The sequence below is a fragment of the Nymphalis io genome, chromosome 30, assembly GCF_905147045.1.
Source record: "Nymphalis io chromosome 30, ilAglIoxx1.1, whole genome shotgun sequence".
NCBI classification, from domain to species: domain Eukaryota; kingdom Metazoa; phylum Arthropoda; class Insecta; order Lepidoptera; family Nymphalidae; genus Nymphalis; species Nymphalis io.
The window spans coordinates 7,158,578-7,177,472 of record NC_065917.1 but is presented as its reverse complement, the minus strand read 5'-3'; the positions used below and the strand labels follow the sequence as shown (position 1 = coordinate 7,177,472).

Genomic DNA, 18,895 nt, shown 5'->3' with positions numbered 1-18,895 from the left:
AGCTGCAATCACTTGATATACGGAAAGCTAGCGGTCCTGATGGAATACCAGCCATAGTGCTGAATCCTAAAATAGAGCTGTCTCCTGTGTTAACGCGCTTGTTCGAACTTTCTCTCTCTTCGGGATGTGTGCCGGAGGCTTGGAGAAGAGCTAATGTGCAAGCGGTTCCCAAAAAAGGGGATCGGTCTGACCCGGCAAATTATCGGCCAATAGCTATCACCTCAGTACTTTGTAAGGTGATGGAACGGATTTTAAACAACCAACTGATCCATTACCTAGAAGATCACTGTCTAATTAATGATCGTCAGTACGGGTTTCGACCAAAACGGTCCACAGGTGATCTTCTAGCGTACGTAACACACCTCTGGGGTGAAGCTATCGACAAGCATGGAGAATCGTTGGCTGTCAGCCTCGATATCTCCAAGGCTTTCGACAGGGTCTGGCACAGAAGTCTTCTCTCCAAGCTGCCGGCATATGGTCTGCCTGCTCAGCTATGCACCTGGATTGCCAGCTTCCTACACAAGCGTAGCCTTCGTGTTTTAGTTGATGGTTGCGCTTCACAATTCTATGTAGTGAATGCTGGGGTCCCCCAGGGATCTGTGCTATCTCCGACACTCTTTCTTTTGCATATCAATGATATGCTCTCTCTTGGGAACACACATTGCTATGCAGACGATAGTACAGTGCATGGTGGATACCACGGACGCGCAGTGGCTGGGCGGGCGGAAATTGAGGAGAGGCGGAAGGATCTTGTCATTGAACTCGATAGGACGTTAGAGCTCATTGCCAAATGGGGTTCTGATAATCTTGTTGAGTTTAATGCCAAGAAAACACAGGTATGCGCTCTCACAGCGAAAAAGTCACCATTTTCCCCTCTTCCCTCCCTCTGTGGCACACCGCTGATGATACAAAGCAAAATCGCCATGCTGGGGATGAACGTTCGCTGCGACCTTAGTCCAAGGGATTACATCGAGGCTATTATAAACACAGCTTCACGGAAACTCGGAGTTCTGAACAAGGTGCGGCGTTTTTTCACGCCACAACAACTGTGCCTGTTATACAAAACACAGGTACGGTCTTGCGTTGAATATTGCTCGCACCTTTGGGATGGCTCCGCTAAGTACCTACTTGAGGCCTTGGACCGGTTGCAGCGACGTGCCGTACGCATTATTGGCGACGTAAAGGTCACAAACACCCTTGAACCTTTACAATTGCGTCGTGAGATAGCAGCACTGAGCGCTTTCTATCGACTGTATCACGGCGAGTGCTCTGAGGAATTATTCTCTCTAATTCCTGCTTCCCCCTTCCTTCTTAAGTCCACGCGAGCTGGTTCTCGATGTCACCGCCTAACTGTGACATCAATTCCATCGCGAACAAAGAAATTTGGCAACTCCTTTCTTTGTCGCACTTCCAAAAAATGGAATTCCTTACCAGCTCACGTGTTCCCCTCCTCTTACAACCCGGGTTCTTTCAAACGAGGCGTGAAGAGGCAACTAGCGGGCCGGCAAGGCGGGGACGGCTAGTACAGAACATTCTTCCCAACTGTACTGACCGTCGTCGCGTTTGGACTCTACTACCACTTACCATCAGGTGGAATAGTCATTTGCCATCCCGGCGCACATAAAAAAAAAACCAATAAATGGAAGTATATTTTTAGTCATTATCGATTCGACTACGAAATGGATTGAAATTTTTAGAATGACAAAAATGAACGCATCAGTTTTAATAAAAGTTTTAACCTCAACCTTTGCAAGATTCGGTTTACCAAAGGAGTTAGTTTCAGATCAGGGTCCTACTTTTACTAGTTTAAGAGTTTAAACAATTTTTAATTCAAAATGGTATTAAGCAATTTTTAATAATAATAATAATAATAATAATAAAAATTTATTGCTTCAGATAGGTCGTACATTACAAAGTAACTCTTAAGAAAAAACGTACATATTTTTATGAGATACAAATTATTCATACTGGACACATTTTTCTAATTTACCACTCTTTTTCATTGACGACCGTATCGCAATTGGTTGCAAGCTCAGCTATGTGCTGTGCTATGCCCAGCGCTGATTTTCAGCTTGCTCCTTCTATATTCAGTTGATTTAGTTGAGAGCGCCGCACCGTTCCGTATCATATTAAAATATAATGAAATCAAAAAAAACAAAAACTGATATAAAAGCAAGTAAAAGAAAAACCAGTGACATAATTATATAGCACAAAAAGAAGTAAATAAGCAATTTCTCCAGGTCAATAACTACATTTTAAAGCTGAACATTAATAGAACAACCAAAAACTTAATACACGCACGCACATCTTCGCATCATAACAACCATAACTCTATGTGTACGTCATGGCTAGGACAATTGAAACTATGACTAAATAAAAATAAAGAGAAGTCCAAGTTTTTAGGATTCTATTCTTTCATATTTTGCTTCATTCGCATTAATTTGTAAAGTTTTTGTTACGTAGCCACTTCTACTTGTAGACGAAGGTAATATTCTTTAAGGCATTTTTTTAAAATTACAATTGAAAAATGACATTCACGTAAGGGAGGTGGTAGGTTATTCCAAATTTTTGCTGCAGCATATTTGAAAGAACCTTTAAATCCTACTGTCTTATGTTTAGGAATTAATAGTTTAATCTTCTCATTTTCTCGGACACTCCTATCTCTTCTATTCTCTAGCCAGTCAAGCTTTTGATATAAGTAATTTGGCTTTTTGCTCCGTACAATTTTATGTAAAGATACTGCTAGATGAAGCTTCCTACGTGATTTCATGTTTAAAATATTGTGACAATTAATGAAAGGAGCTACATGTGATCTCTTAGGAACGTCAAAACAAAACCTAGTGCAAGCATTTTGAACTCTTTGTACAGCTTTTTCGGTCTCCTTCAATAATCTGGGACCATACACTGTGTCACAGTAATTAAAAATCGATAAAATAAGTGACTCAACCAGGGTAACTCTCACTTTCTCCGACATGAAAGGTCTCAAACTATATAGAACTTTTAATTTATAAAAAGCATTTTTTATTTTCAGATTTAGATGTTCTATAAATCTGAGATTTTCGTCAACGTATAGACCAAGATTTTTAGCAACTTTTACTTGTTCTAAAGATTCATTGCCTATTTTGATCTGTAAGTTGTGTCCCTTAATGCATTCACGTTGATGTTTGCTGCCCAGTACCATATATTTTGATTTATTCGCATTAAGAACTAAATTATTTTTTTCCGACCACTGAGATATATGTTCTAAATCATTATTTATAAAATTTACTGAAATGTTTGTATTTTTTGGATCAAAGTGTAGATATACCTGAGTATCATCTGCGTACTGATGTATCTTACAGCTATTTAACTCGCGACTTAAATCCACTGTATATATGATAAAAAGGATTGGGCTTAGACTTGATCCTTGGGGGGTTCCACGTGTGTTAGATTTAATGTGCGAAATCAGCGGTTCCTTTTGTTCAGAACTTTCTATAGAAACATACTGTTTTCTTCCCTTTAAAAAAGACATGAACCATTTACAGGCATTGTGTGATATTCCATAGTAATATAATTTTGCCAACATAAGTTCAATATTTATACAATCAAAAGCTCTTGAAAAATCTAATAAAACGAGTATACTTCCGTTACCATTATCTGATGCCGAAAGAATATCATCTGTTACTGCTGATAACGCAGCGGCCGTTCCATGAGCTTTTCTAAAGCCAGATTGATGTTCTGGAAGTATGTTATGTGTTTCCAAGTAGGTTGTTAGTTGCATACATACGATTTTTTCTATAATTTTTGACATAACCGGAAGAATGCTGATGGGTCTTAGATCTTTATAGTTTTCTACTGATGTGATTTTTGGTAAAGGTATTACTTTTGCTATTTTCCATGAGTCTGGAAACGTGTGTGTTTTGATAGATTGATTAATGATATAGGTAATAATATCAAGCGTAACAGGCAAGGTTAATTTTATCATAGTTATTGAAATGTTATCATGCCCAATTGCATTTGAAGAGATGTTGTTTATTATGTTAAGTACTTGCTCTTTCGAGCATTCTTTTATGAAAAATTCGGTGTTCGAGTCTCGATTCGTTGTGAATTGAGCTAGTGTCTTTAAATCTGTGATTTCATTGCCTGGCAATGTCATAAAAAAATCGTTAATTTTGTCTGGTTCTTGCAAATGAGGTGGTATACAACCTGAATTGCCCTTGCCTAAGGGAGAAATTTTCTTAAAATGTTGCCACATTAGAACTGGTCTATTGGCATTTTTATTCACATAGAAATTTATATAAGCTTTTTTTTCTCTTTTTATACTTGCATTGGTAAAATTTTTGAACATTTTATAATATGACCAACTTGCATCATTTTTACTATTATGGGCTTTTTTTAGCGCCTCATCCCTTTTTTCCATCATTATTTTAATAACCTCGGTAATCCATGGATAAGAATTGTTTTTTATTTTTATGACTTTAACCGGTGCGTGTTTATCAAATAAATTTAATATTTCACAATTAAACTTTGCTACCATCTCATTGATGCTTTCAGATTCTTTGATTTTATTCCATGAAATATTTTTCAAATCTTCCCCAAATTCTTCCTCGTCTATATCATTAAAACATCTTTTGGTAATTGATTTTACCCCATCTTTTTGTTTTTTTATGTCAAAGTCTGCTAGTATTAAGGCATGGTCACTTAAGCAAGGATTGTGAATTACTTCAATTTTTGTACACAGCATTGGGGTGTCTATTATTATTAAATCTAAAAGTGTTGCTGATGTCATAGTTATTCTCGTAGGCTCCTGAACTAACTGTGTGTAATTTTGTTGATCTAAGGACCTTAAAAATTCTTTTGTGTCGTTTGAACTACTATTTAAAAGGTCAATATTAAAATCAGTTAAGAGACATTGAAAACTGTACGCTGACAGGGAGCTCAAAGTTTCACTTAATTCTTCTATAGAGTTTCCAATATTTTGTGTTTCCGGCCTATAGACAGTCCCGATGGCTAAGCGAAGCCCTTTGTGTTGTAACTCAATCCACATTTGTTCTAGAGACGTTTTCGGATGTTGTATGATGTGAGTCCTGATTTTTTTTTTAATATAAAAACCAACACCACCTCCTCTTTTCCCTGTAGATCTGGGTATATGTTTAAAAATATACCCTGGTATTTGCAGCAGAGATATGTCGTCTCCTTCTCTAATCCAGGTTTCGTTTATGGCCAATACATCAGGCGAATGCTTTTCTATAGAAACTAAGAGTTCATCTCGTCCCGTGTTGAGTGATCTAACATTGAGCAAACTAAGTCTTAAATATTCCGTCATGTGATTGCTGCCTTGCTACCTGTTCCCCAAACATAAATATATAAGAATTTAAATTTGTTTATAATTTGAGTAGTTAACATGCCCTTGTTCATACAATAATTCAATAACTTAGATCTTCTTGATATAATAATTGTGGGTATAATAATATAAATAAGCATATTTGTCGTCTTTCCTATTGTTATGGTTATTATGATTACACGAGTATAGTGCAGTTTTAAATATACATAGAGTGAATGTGCATTTATTAATAATAATAATAAAAGTAAACATAAGACAAATAAAAACACGAAAAGTAAAAGTATGAAAAGAGTTATCGATAAAAACGAAGTTAATATGTAATTTAAACGCAACATCGGATCAAACTTGATCAATCCTAAAAATACGAAGTATATCTGATTCGGATTTGATTCTGATACTCGGTTTACCTTCGTTTTGTCTTGTATATATTCTTCCTTCTCGTGTCCAGATAAATTTCCACTTAGACGTTTTAGCCGCAATTCGCGTCTTTTTGAATAATTGCCTGTTAGTTTTTGTCAGGCGTTCATTGACGTAAAATTTTCTAGGATTGCCTGGAATATTCATATCTGCTGTGTCTGCACCACGCCGGATACGTGCCGCTCGTAGTATGTCATCTCGTAGAGTCTTCCTCGATAATCTCACTACAATTGGGCGCGTTGCGTTTTCTCCTTCTTTTGAACCGTGTATAGGTCCTATACGCTCTGCCCGCGTGATATCTTGTTCATCGATTTTAACGCTGAGTTTTGCGGCTATGAGCATCACAATATGATAAGGATTTTCACCTTTGCTTTCCGGAATGCCGGTGATATCGATGTCATTAAGTAATAAATCTTGTTCCCTCTCATTAAAGTCTGCTTTGAGCTGGTCTACTGTTGCTTTCAGGGATTCATCGTTGTTGATACTATGAGTTTCGAGTCGTTTTTCTAAGCATTCCAATCTGTTCTCGATCCCATCTATTCTTTCATTACATACTATTATACTAGACGATATACATGCCATTTCATTCCTAAATTCTTTCAGCTCATTACGAGTAGCATACAACTCTTCTTTAATACTTTTCAATTCGCTTATAATAGTTGATTGCTCTGACACTGTATTACTGGGAGACATAAAAACGTCCATGTTCGAAGCTGGCTGCCTAACGTCTCGTAAGGTATTACATTTTGCGGGGGTATCGTCGCTATTTCTCCTTGAAGTTTTTGACTTACAATCCATACATGTCCAATTAATAGGTACTTTTGATTTCTCTGATAACCCAATACAAGCAAGATGGTTTAAAGCCCTGCATTTGCAGCAAGAAGCGCCATCTCCTACAGCCATAAATTTTCCACACGTAACACATTTAGGCATCTTTTTTGTTATTATTGACTCCGTAGGTATAATTACAATGTCTTAGCAAACATTCAATCGTTGCGCTTTAGCACAGCGCGCGGTCAATGACCTTTGCCGGCGATGACACACTCACGCGTCCTGCACTGATTGCACTTATTAACTACACGTTATATTTTAAATTTTTGTTAATAGTTTATATCACTTTCAATTGTACTGTTTTTGTTCACTATGGTTTAATTCTTGCTTTATATTTCTCAAACTAATAGTTAAACATAATTTTTTAATGTAATATATTACTTTACTGATTATTTTAAATAAAAAACTAGGAGGCAATTCGTATACACATGTTACGCTCGGCGCTTCCTCGACTCGACTCAATCGACTTCGACTTCGACTCAATCGACTTTAAGGTGCAATTTTTTCACCGATTTATCACCCATCTTCGAACGGAGCTGCGGAAAGTGCTGCTAAATTGAAAAAATGTGAAAAAAAGCACAACGAGATAAGGTTGATGTAGATTTAGCATTACAAACCTTTTTATTAGCGTATCGGAATAGTATTCACAGTACTACAAGTGAGAGTCCGGCTATTCTTTTACAAAGACGCTCGTTACGATCTAGGCTAGATTTAATGCGTAGCGATGGATTATGTAAGAATAAAGTTCGGATAGAACAGGGTAATCAGGTAAAGCTAACTGGTAGAACTTCACGTAAATTTAAAGATGGGGAGGCAGTATGGATGAGGATGTATAGCGGTCCTGATAAATGGTGTAAAGCTACTATAATCCGTAGTGAAGAATCGCAGAAATATATAGTTGACTATGGAAAGGTCAGATATCAAAAAGACACGATGACCAGATCAAAAAAAGAACACCAAATTTTTATTTTCCTAGCCCAAACAAAGAGTGTAATGTGGTTAAGGGTGAGAATGCTGTCACGATATCACGACCAGTAGGAGATGGCGGGTTAGATTTAATTGGTGGTAGTAGTAACGACAGTTCAGCACCCTGTCCAAATATAGCTAGCTCCACAGGTAGACCAAAACGGAAATGTGTACCAATTGTAAGATACCCAAATTAGTTATTTAATATGTTATAGAAGATTTTTCTTTGTGTTATGTTTTTGAAGTCATGTGATGTGTTGTTATTTGTTTTCTTAATATATATATAATATATAATTAAGGCTAAGCAAGATTAATTGCACTTTTAATTATATGTAATTACAGCGTGCATTTTATTAATTTTGTATTAACTGAATGACCAATATATTACATTAATTACATTTTATAATCATTAATAAATAACATATTATGATAACAATAAATTAAATTGAATTAAATTAGAAATTTGTTGTACTTAGTATTCATAATAATTTTAGAAATTAGTTAAATGTTAATTTGAACATTATTGAAATATAATCTAGGAGAAAAAAAGTATATTTTTATGGTCAAGAATGTCAAACATAATAGAGAAAATCCACAACAATTTAACAACAAAACAGTTTAAAAAATACATATTTATAAAAAAATAGAATTAATTGGAACTAACTAAATTAAATTAAATTAGAATAATGTCAAATCATATTTTATTTTAAAAAGCATTGATTTTTCAAATACATAATATAAATATCTCAATAGAATTTATTATAATTTCGGCAGCTATGGCTATCGCAAGGATGAATAACGACCACAATATCTTTCTTGAGTGGAGTGAATCTTTAGGTCTTAATGTCAAACCCTAGCTAACCTCAAGCCATCATTATTAGCAGCCGGAAACAAATATCAAAAGTCGAGTGGTCTTCCTTGCCATCCATAATGTTTGACAATATTTATTAAATTTGTGAAAATTCTTAGCTGGACTGTTTGCAGCTCTGAGGTCTTTGCGTTGTCTTCAACATTTTCTTTTAAATAATGCTCGCACAGATCTACTTCTTCCTATTCTTGATTATGCTGATGCAAGCTTTGTAGCATTAACCGAAGACGAATTCAATAAAACTGAGACTTCAAAATACTTTTATTCAATTTATATATCGATTAGGCAAATATGACCATGCTTCACAATTTCGTTTTCATCCAAATTGGTTATCTATCTGATTATCCTTGCTAGTAAATGCACATCCTCTATATTCTGTACTGTGTATTGTTTCACTCTTTTACTCCTCCTTCATCACTTGATATTTATTAGAAGATGACAACGACAACTCAGTGTTTTTATTTATGTGTTCTGTGTTTTGTTGCGCGATGACCGTTGTAATAATCTTTGACGTATGTGCGAGCTACTCGAGCACATATTTGCTATATTTGGTCCGTGATGGACCGATGACTCTTTTAATTCAACAAAATCACATTTTAAGCTGACGATGCGATTTTCTAGATTCGTAATAGTTGTTTATATCTTCGTGTTCGCGTTGTTTTCTTATGAAAAATGCATGTCTGTCCATAGTTGTTAAATTTATTAATGAGATCTTCTGGTGATTTTTGTTTTTTCAATGTTGAATTAATTGAATATTTCTATACCTTTTCCACCAATCGAGTGTAATAAAATTGCGATTTTTTTTCTTTTCACACTCCTTATGTGGCTAATAAATATAGGAAATGTAGTAGACACTTCTCTAAATTTGATTGTTATTTATTTCGTGGTTTATAAGCAACTTCGGTAGGAAAAACGTTGAATTTTTAACCGCCATTTTAAAACTTTTGACAGGAGCCGAAACGAAATTTAAAGTTTTAACATATTAAATAAAAAGTTAATGTTCACAGCACGCATTTATAAGACCGTGTATTATTATTATAATTGATCTTTTAGGCTTTGCTAGGCACGCAGTCTCGAGGTGGACTGTCATGAAAGATATAATATGAGATCATAAAGATACACTCAATACGTATGCAATATTAGTTTTATGTAAAAACTGAACAAAAAAACACTGAAAACTCGAAATTGTTAACAAAACTTTTTGATTGTGACAGTTGTCACTTTTACGCAGTTGCGTTTGACAGTGCGCGTGCAGTTCCTACAGATAATAATTTATTGATTTTTAGTTGTGACCCAAAACTTTTAATAAATAATTAGAGAAATGGCAAAATAAATATATTATAACGCACAAATATCTATTAGACAAATTATAAAAGCAAAAGAGTATATTAGTATTTGTAAATGATTTAATATTAATCTCATTACAGTGTGACCAAAGACTATTTAGGAGGTTAACGTTGTAGCAGTAAAATAAAACTTCTTGAGAACGGTAGAACTGGTGGATTATGGTGGAATGATTTATTAAAAAACGGTACGAGTATATATAGAAAATGTGAAGTAAAAATTAACCAATCAAAATAGAAAGAAAAATATAAGTTGTAAAAATAATATCAAATGCGCGCGTCTACATTAAAAGTAGGGATTTTGATTGGCGCGTAAAAACCTGTTTTGCGTCTTACTCCCGCTTCTAAAAATACTCGTTTTACCGCGGCGTCGCGTTCAGTCAGTTCGAGCGGCGCGTGGAGTGAAGACGTGTTTCAAGAAGTCAGCAAGTTGAGTCGTTTTCATTGAAGAAGTGAAACCAATTGAAGCGAAGATTATTATGTGAAGATTATAACTATAAAAACAGCTCTTTTAAGAGCTTGACATTACGTCATACTACGTTGTTTCAAATAAACAGTTCTTTTCAGAGCTATTCATTGTTTCAAACGATGACGTCATATAATGCGGCATGCGTGGCGTGTGTTCTTGTTACTATGTGCGTATCGACGTACTGCTACAATTATAAACATTTCAAATGCGTAATTGCGTATGTGTGTGTTGCAGTGTGTGTAATGTTTTATTTTATTAATTTAAGGTATTTCTAAAGCATATTTCACAGAAATTTTAACTTTCTGTACACACGGTACACGATACTACACTATACTAGACTAACTCGACCGTTTCTACACTAAGAAATACATATATATATATATATACGATGACGTCGTATAATAATCATTATATATATATATATATATAATGTGTTGTCAGCATAGCTAACCTCACCCTCCTTATCCATAATGAATTCAATAAAATGTGAACATAATAAAATAATTAATGAAAACCACGGACAATGTATAACAATTTTTAATGCACAAAACACTTTCTTTATTCTTAATAAACTCTGAGTTGTACTCACACAGTGAATCCTCACCTTACCTCGACGATGGTTGCCCAGAAAGTAAATCCTCGAATTCCCGTTCACCACTCTAGCAACCATCGCCTGCGGCGCTCAGCGACGGCTATCCTCTCAAGAAGGCCGTCACTCAGTTAATACACTCACTTTTACATAATGAATTTAAGTTAACATTTTTATCGCAACATCATTTTGACTTATTAAATTATAAAAACATTTTTTAAGAATTATTTAAGCAGTACTTCTAAAAATAAAACATTTAAAAAACTGCAGTCAATTAATACACTCACTCTAAAATAATGAAATTAAAGTTAACAATTTTATTGCAACACAATTTTAATTTATTACATTATGAAACAATTTTTAGGAATTATTTAAACACTGCTTAGAATTTTCGAATATAAAACTTATAATAAAAACAGAGTTAAGTTTAAAGTAAAAATGAAAACTACTTCTTTTGATGTTACAGAAATTCATAAACAAAAATAACCGTTGTTACTTATAAAGTGTAACTTTAATTTTAGCAATTATTTTGTTATTTTAGAACGTAAAATTAATAAGCAAAACATCTTTAAAAACAACTAACGGTTTTAATGGTATTTGCCGTTTTATGATATCTCAATATATTATAATAGTTTTACAATTGAAATTTTAATTTAAAGATTAACTTTTTAACAAATAAGGAGTAATTGTTCGTCTCCTAAAAGACTACTCAACCATTACACCTTCTTTTTAATATAACTTAGTAAAATCATACATTTTAATCATAACATTACTTAGTAAAATAAACTTGTAAATTAATTTAGTAATATTAACATAATTACGATTTAGGAAAGAGTTTTATTATTTTACGTCGACATATATATCCATAGACTGAATTTGAAAGAGTAATAGCGTGTGTACGCGCGTATAATATATAAGAGATACAATAATGTCCTCCAGACGGCGGCGAATCTCAAGAGAGATTGGCCGCCTCGTTATATGTATAAGAGATACACATATAATGCATATGTATTATGTATATAATTATTATTATATCTCTCGATTATGAAGTGGCACGTACACTCTCCGCTCCGGATAGCCCTAGTTTATCAGCCACCAACTGGACTAGCTCAGCGTGTTTCTCGTACTTACTACGTTTCGCACGATGAGCGTCGTCCAGCGGTCTCTGACCCGAGACTATCTGAGTGTCTATGATCACTCCAGCCCCGTTCCTAGCAGCGATTATGTCGGGCTTACGACACCCTATTGAGGTCACGAACCTCGGCTCCACCACCACGGTCTATCCTTTTTTTGCCAACGCCTCGGCGATGACACTTGTGATGCAATTGTGGCGTTCGATTCGGCCGCCGTGCGATCTGAAGCACTGCTGAATGGTGTGAGCCGTCGTCTCCCTGAGCATGCATCCGGCACGACAGTTCAACGTCGACTCTCCCATACATCTACGCCCTCGCGATGCCCGGACTCGGGAAGGGAGGGCGTTACTGTGGCAGTGCACAAATTGCACGTATTCTCAGCCACTATATTGCATTCATCGCTCCCTTATCCACTTAGTGGAGGCCGGATTCCGGAACGACTCTCGACGTTCGAGGCATACAAATTCTCCCGCCAATATTGCTCCACAGACATCTGTGGAGCAATATTGGCGTGGTGAACCTCTTCTCGCATTGGGCTCAACTTCCGAGAGCGCCAATTTCTCCAGACATGTTTTCACAAGTCGTTTGTATTTGAAAGCCCGGCATTGGCCCTAAACTGCTTCTAACGTCCTACGGAGTTGGGGCAGCTTGGCGGGAAGGTCTACGTTCGCACATTCCCGGTTTCCCTCGTAAATTGCGCCTCGACTCGAGCATTGAGAAGCAACTCTTCCTCACTCCACCTGCGCTTCACCAGCGCTGGATCAGCCTCCACATTGGCCTCGACGTGGTGGGCTCTACGTTTGTGGACAGCCCCATCTTGGTTCCAAAAACACGTCCACAAACTGGACAGGTCCATCCAAGTGTCCGCCCAACATTCCCGCTGGGAACGCCAAGTTGAACCACCGGGGAGGAATTGACCGTGCTCCCCGACTCCTGTGGAAGATCGGGGCGGCCCAATACTTTCTTTCTTAGACTTTTTGAAACAGGTAAATTCCCCCTTGTGGTCGGGTCGCAAACCCAACCACGGGGCTCGCCCACGGGTTTTGCAAGGATCGGTACTACTGCGAGGAATCTCACCTCGCAGTCACCACCAGGATTACAACCATAAAGATGGAAGGCTGTCGCACCACTCAAAGAGAATATTATTATATATTATAATAATCAGGGTCAAGCCTGATTCCGGTCTCCATCACCACAGACGTATCCGTAAGGACCGTATCAGCGATGGTGGAGACCGCAATGGAACAGCGCTTGTGGCCTCGTCGAAGAATGGATTAGGATATTTGCACCAACCAGGCACGCAGCACCGCAACGGCTATTATCGGGCTGCCTAATTTAGGTGCGGATCCCCCCCTCCCACATCAGCGGCGCCACGAGCAGGCTGTGGATAGGAGTTGGGCGTCGTGACAAGTCACTCTTCCCCATTGCTGACCTGGTCGCGCATTCTTCGCATCCCCGAAGAAAGTTAGCGGGCTCGGAAATTCGTATTACGACCAACCCGTGAGTATCTACGCACGCACGCCTTGCGCAGCCAACGGAGCTCCGGACGCCACCAGTACACCCGCCGACATGGCGGGTGCGGTTTAGCCCTCGGCATCACCGCGTCGCACACCCGAGATAGGGCGCCGTTGATCCGGTCGGCCTCCTGATCGATCGGGAAGGCCGGGTCGAAACCGGCCCCCCAGGCTTCGACGATGGCCGCCTCCTTCGCCAACTGTCCGTCGAGGCGACCCAGGCACCAACGCGGACGACCTTCCATTCTTCCAACAGTGGGCCGAACATCCGAACGAGCCGACGCAGAGACATCGAACCGAATATATCGGTGATCCGACAGTGTCTTCACGCCAGTCTCAACCCTCCAATTTTGAGTACGGCGGGCCAGGGCGTTGGACGCGAACGTAACGTCCACGATCGATTTGCCCTGCTGCCGCACGCACGTGCTCTCTGACCCACTGTTGAGGACCGCCAGTCCCAACGAGATCGTCCACTCCTCCAGCAACTCACCCCGGGCATTAGCCACAGGAGAACCCCAATCCGTTGATTTGGCGTTGAAGTCCGCCGCGACCAACACCGGTGCGGGCGTTGCTTGCCCGATCAGAGTCCCGACCTCCACCAGCATCTGCTCAAATTCGGCGAGACTCCAACTGGGCGACGCGTTGACGGCGACGACCGTTACACCGCCGACGACGGCCAGCACACACCCCCTGCCCCTGGCCACACCCTCGATGGCTGGAGCGCCAGCGACCTCAGGGGCGACGATGGCCACGACCTGTTCGTGGTCGGAGACCCAGTCGTCCCGCGAGGGAACGAAGTAGGGCTCTGATACCACCGCCACGTTGATCTGCCACTCTGCCATGCACACGCACATTACCTTGTCCAGCTGTTGGTAATTTCTCACGAAACCGTGCCGACGCTTGTCGGTTGGGCAGCAGGCGAGCAGTCTTCTCGTCAGGATGCTGTGCAGGTGCCGAAATGGTACCGACGCAATTGAAATTGACCAGTAGTCACCAGGACCTTTTGGAGCATCTCTCTTCAGAATGAAGACCTGGACTTGGCGCAGTCCTTATGTCGAAGCGGGACGCTTTCACTTCATCGACGGTTATCAGCGCCCACAGCTCCGAGTATTTGTACACACTTCCGTACAGGGGACACTGTCCGAAGATTTGAAAGGCCTCCTTCGAAGGTCCCGGGGCACTCGATACTGCTTCGAGGATTGGTCGCCAGTAAATTTCTAGCGTCCTTAGGCTGTGCTTAACGGCCCAAGTGCATCAGTTGATTACCTCCGCTACTGCACGACTAGGACACTTTTGGAATAGTTCCTATATGCGTATGCACTTCTGTGTCTCAACCTCCCGAAAGAGAACTTCGAGTACATGCGCCGGGTTTGACACGATTGAGGTTTCGACTCAACGGCGTGATTCAACGGCAGGTTGGTCTTCGGGAGCGCTCTTCGGCTCGATCGTGGTCTGCACTTCTGAGGTCCGCTCAGTACTCGAACCCCCTCTCGCGTTGGACTCAACTACCAAGAACGCCAATACCTCCAGACAGGTTTTCATCAGTCATTTGTATTTGCAAGGTCCCAACCGAATAAATTTTCTCTCTTGCTCTTCGTAGTGACCAACCATCGACGAACCAGCGTCGACGAGACCCAGCACCGATGCATCCGCTTCCCATCCGCGACCCATGTCTTACGACGAACCCACGACGGGACTTGTGAAACATCGAGGCGTGGGCCATCGTATGGCGATGAATCTCCCCGTTCGTTATATTTTTTATATCAAAAATTGCCCCAACCGTGCACAGTATATTATGTTTGCCGATGGTAAAATAGTATTCCATAAAATACATTTCATAAAAGACTGTCGCATACTATGAGCAGATTTAAATCTAAAAGAATATTATTTAATAAATAGAATTATAGTTAACCTCAAACTATGTCATAACATTCACTCCAAAAAAAAAACCTAATATTTGATCATAAACAACGACTAGAGTGAATCAAAAGTAAATATCATTAGCGACTAGGTTATCAAAATAGATAGGTAATTATGTTCATGGCCTTATTAACAAAAATAATATTAAAATATGGGTAGTAAAATAGAAATTGATAATGAACAAACGAACAAACAATAAACATGATGAACTGCCACGTACTGATCCGACAAGATGCTGATCCTGATTTTCTACATCTGGCTGCAAATATTATCGCCGTAAGGGTTAGTCAAAGCGCCACTATTGCATTTTAACTTTGACAACACTGCATTAACTAAAGAGCAAGTACAATCTGAAATTAAAACAATCTAATATTAATAACTGTTAATAAACTAACTTCCTTTTCTTCGTTGTTTACCTAATTCCGCTTGGTATTGGGCGGATCGTAAAAAAATATATTTTTGTAATGATACTTTAAAAGCTTTAAAATTTTTAAGACTATAAAAATCATTTAAAATCGATTAGAACAAACTTGGAAAATTTTGAGTACACAAATTTTCATCAATTTATACGACCAATAATATTGCTATTCAGATGACACTATTATAATATTATTCATGCAGGAATCAACCAAGCCAAAGTTATTTTATCACAGAAAACCTTTAAAAAAATAACAAATATTTTCTTCATCATCATTTCAAGTTAAACATGGATTTTCAAATTATTCAAGATAAGTATATCTATGATATGATTTGTAAAAAAAAAGCCTTTCATTATTCATTTTTAGCTGTCAAAGTTTAAAATATTACACTTTAATAAATATAATAGTTTGGACTATTTTTGGCATGCATTTCAGTTGATTAGGCTGTGTGGATCTATCTTCTTAGGAACGAATGGTAAAAAACGAAAATAATATTACTGACGTACGTAATTGTCATTTATCATTTAATCTTCTGTATGTGGTAGCTTCTTGATTGTCTATACTAATATTATAAAGAGGTAAAGTTTGTGAGGTTGTAGGGGTAACCCCTGGATCTATTGAACCGATTTTGAAAATTCTTTTACCGATAGAAAGCCATATCATTTGTGAGTACTGTATATAGATTTGCAAAGTAAGTCGGAGGAAAAACGGTCCAACGAAAACGATGGGAGATATACGATTGAGTTCTAGAGAAAAATTGTAGTTTGATAATGCCTACAAGAAAATCAGTTTTACAAGTTTATATTTAAGTAACAAAAAGCTATTTTTTATATTAAGAAAATAAATCATTAGGTTGTTCGTTGGTCAAATTATCAAAAATTATGAATTCTTATCAAAATAAGTAAACTTATCGTTTAAGCACTTGGCTTAAAACAAAAAACTTTTCCCTTCTACTGCATATAATTTGGACGAATGGTTGAAGAGATAGCTATGGTATAATCTATTCAGTGATGAGTAGATTACAAAGGATCCAGAGATACAATACTGCATTGCAAAGATGGCCAGCTAAAAAGAGTGTCTGAATTACATCGCGCTTACGATCCCCTGCAGTATTATTTGACTTATACAATTAGCGAGTTTATAGATGATAGAACACCTTGGTTATGAAACGATCGTCTTCCGACTATATTTTTACTATTTTTATTATACTTTTTTTATAAAATTTGTAAACAATTTCAAGGCATGATAATAAAAATATAAAAAAAACCGTTGAGTTTCTTTTGCCGATTCTTCTCTGGGCAGATTATAATAAAATATAATACTTTAATAACTCTTTTTAAATTTTAATTTAGAATAAATTACTAAAATATTAAATGTAATTTATTAATTTAAATTGGTACTTAACATTTTTGCATTGAAAGAAAGGACGGCTGTGCTTTTTGGTTTAACAATAATACAGTTAAACACTAAAATTTTAAAACATGTTTTGAGTTGAAAATTACAAAGAACTTTGTTCCTGACGGCACAATTTTTATTAAATCATGTTCATGCAATAATCTATGAAGTTAAGTACACTTATAATTGACGAGCCGGTTGGCATGTTTAGTAGAGACTTGCCTTTCACGCCTATGGCTGTGGGTTCGATTCCCACGCAGGACAGACTTTTGTGTGCACGAACATGTCTGTTTGTCCTGAGTTTTTGTGTAATTTTCTATATAAGTATGTATTTACAAAAGAAAAGTAGTATATGTAGTATATCAGTTGTCTGGTTTCCATAGAACGAGCTCTGTACAAGCTTAATCTGGAATCAGTGTGAATAATGTCCCAGGATATTTATTATTATTATTAATTAATATTCATATCAGAAACTGTTTATATGTGTGTGTGACTGTGTGATACATGTATATTGCTAGTGTGCTTATTAAATAACTAAATAATTATTAGTATTGGTTTTAAATTGGACGTATAATAGTTAATTGAAATAAGCAAGAAAGTGCAAACCATTAATGCAGCATCCAGAACAGAAAACGGAACTGTCGATTCAGAACAGAAAAAGCAGTGCAAAGTGGCATGCAACAAGCTGCAGCATCAACAGCAGCAACAGAAGCAACAGTCGCAGTTGTCTAGACAAACAGCAGCAAGACTTCAAAACAGCAGAGCCTCCAAAAACTCCATCTCAGCAAGCACTCTTCAGTTGACTTCACCAAGTCAAGTGCTGTGAAAAAAAAATACTTATAACAGGTATTGCATAAATACTTAAAAAAAGCCGAGATGGCCTAATGGTTAGAACGTGTAAATCTTAATTAAATTCGGTCGATTACGAACGCATACAGTTTGAGATAGTGTTAGGAGTTACAAGTTTATTAGGAAGCCGAGATAGCCCAGTGGTAAGAGTGTGTGAATCTTACCCGATGATCGTGGGTTCAAACCCGGGCAAGCACCACTGAATTTTTATGTGCTTAATTTGTGTTTATAATTCATCTCATGTTTGATAGTGACGAATAACATTGTGAGGAAATGTGCATGTGTCTAATTTCATTAAAATTCTGCCTCATTTGTATTCTACCAACCCGCATTGGAGCACTGTGGTGGAATAAGTCCCATGCCTTCTCTTCAAAAGGCAGAGGAGGCCTTAGACCAGCACTGGGATATTAACAGGCTGTTTCTGCACTGTACTGTAAATTTCAAATAATTATTTATGTGATTAAAGTTATTAAATTGGTCATTTTAAAAATTCAAAAATATGGAAACTAATTTCTTAATTAGTAATAAAAAAAGAATGATAAAGTTATTTATACCTATTTATAATAAAATGAAGCATTTAAAAAATACAAGCATATTAGAATTAAACCATGGCATTCAGTATATTGTCGAAAGCAAAGTTTATTTATTGTTTAAAATATTAACAAATTTATTAAAATAATGAAACATGTACCAGATATAGTACGAGGTTCTAAAGGCTGTCTGCATCCATAGGACCGCCAAGCCAAGCATGTAAATACGGCACGTTTTGTGGCAGCCTCAACGACTTTCTCACTGTGTCCCGAATCTATTCATCCGATATCCTTTCTAGCATCAGACCGCCATATACCTCGGGATCAGT

The 18,895-nt window shown here is 37.6% G+C and overlaps 1 protein-coding gene and 1 long non-coding RNA gene across 2 annotated transcripts; both read right to left on the bottom strand.

Annotated features, from left to right (window-relative positions):
• Nucleotides 1-3,075: 3,075 nt before the first annotated feature.
• Nucleotides 3,076-6,445, bottom strand: LOC126779869 (uncharacterized). Its single transcript, XM_050503988.1, has 3 exons — nt 5,917-6,445; nt 3,631-5,031; nt 3,076-3,496 (listed from the first exon to the last, which is right to left on the bottom strand). The coding sequence occupies exons 1-3, from the start codon at nt 6,443-6,445 to the stop codon at nt 3,462-3,464; spliced, it is 1,965 nt and encodes a 654-aa protein (XP_050359945.1). The 3' UTR covers nt 3,076-3,461.
• Nucleotides 6,446-15,422: 8,977 nt separating this feature from the next.
• On the bottom strand, nt 15,423-18,445 carry LOC126780169 (uncharacterized). Its single transcript, XR_007670451.1, has 3 exons — nt 18,363-18,445; nt 17,794-18,007; nt 15,423-15,723 (listed from the first exon to the last, which is right to left on the bottom strand). It is a non-coding gene; the product is annotated as an uncharacterized LOC126780169 (long non-coding RNA).
• Between the last annotated feature and the right edge of the window lie 450 nt (nt 18,446-18,895).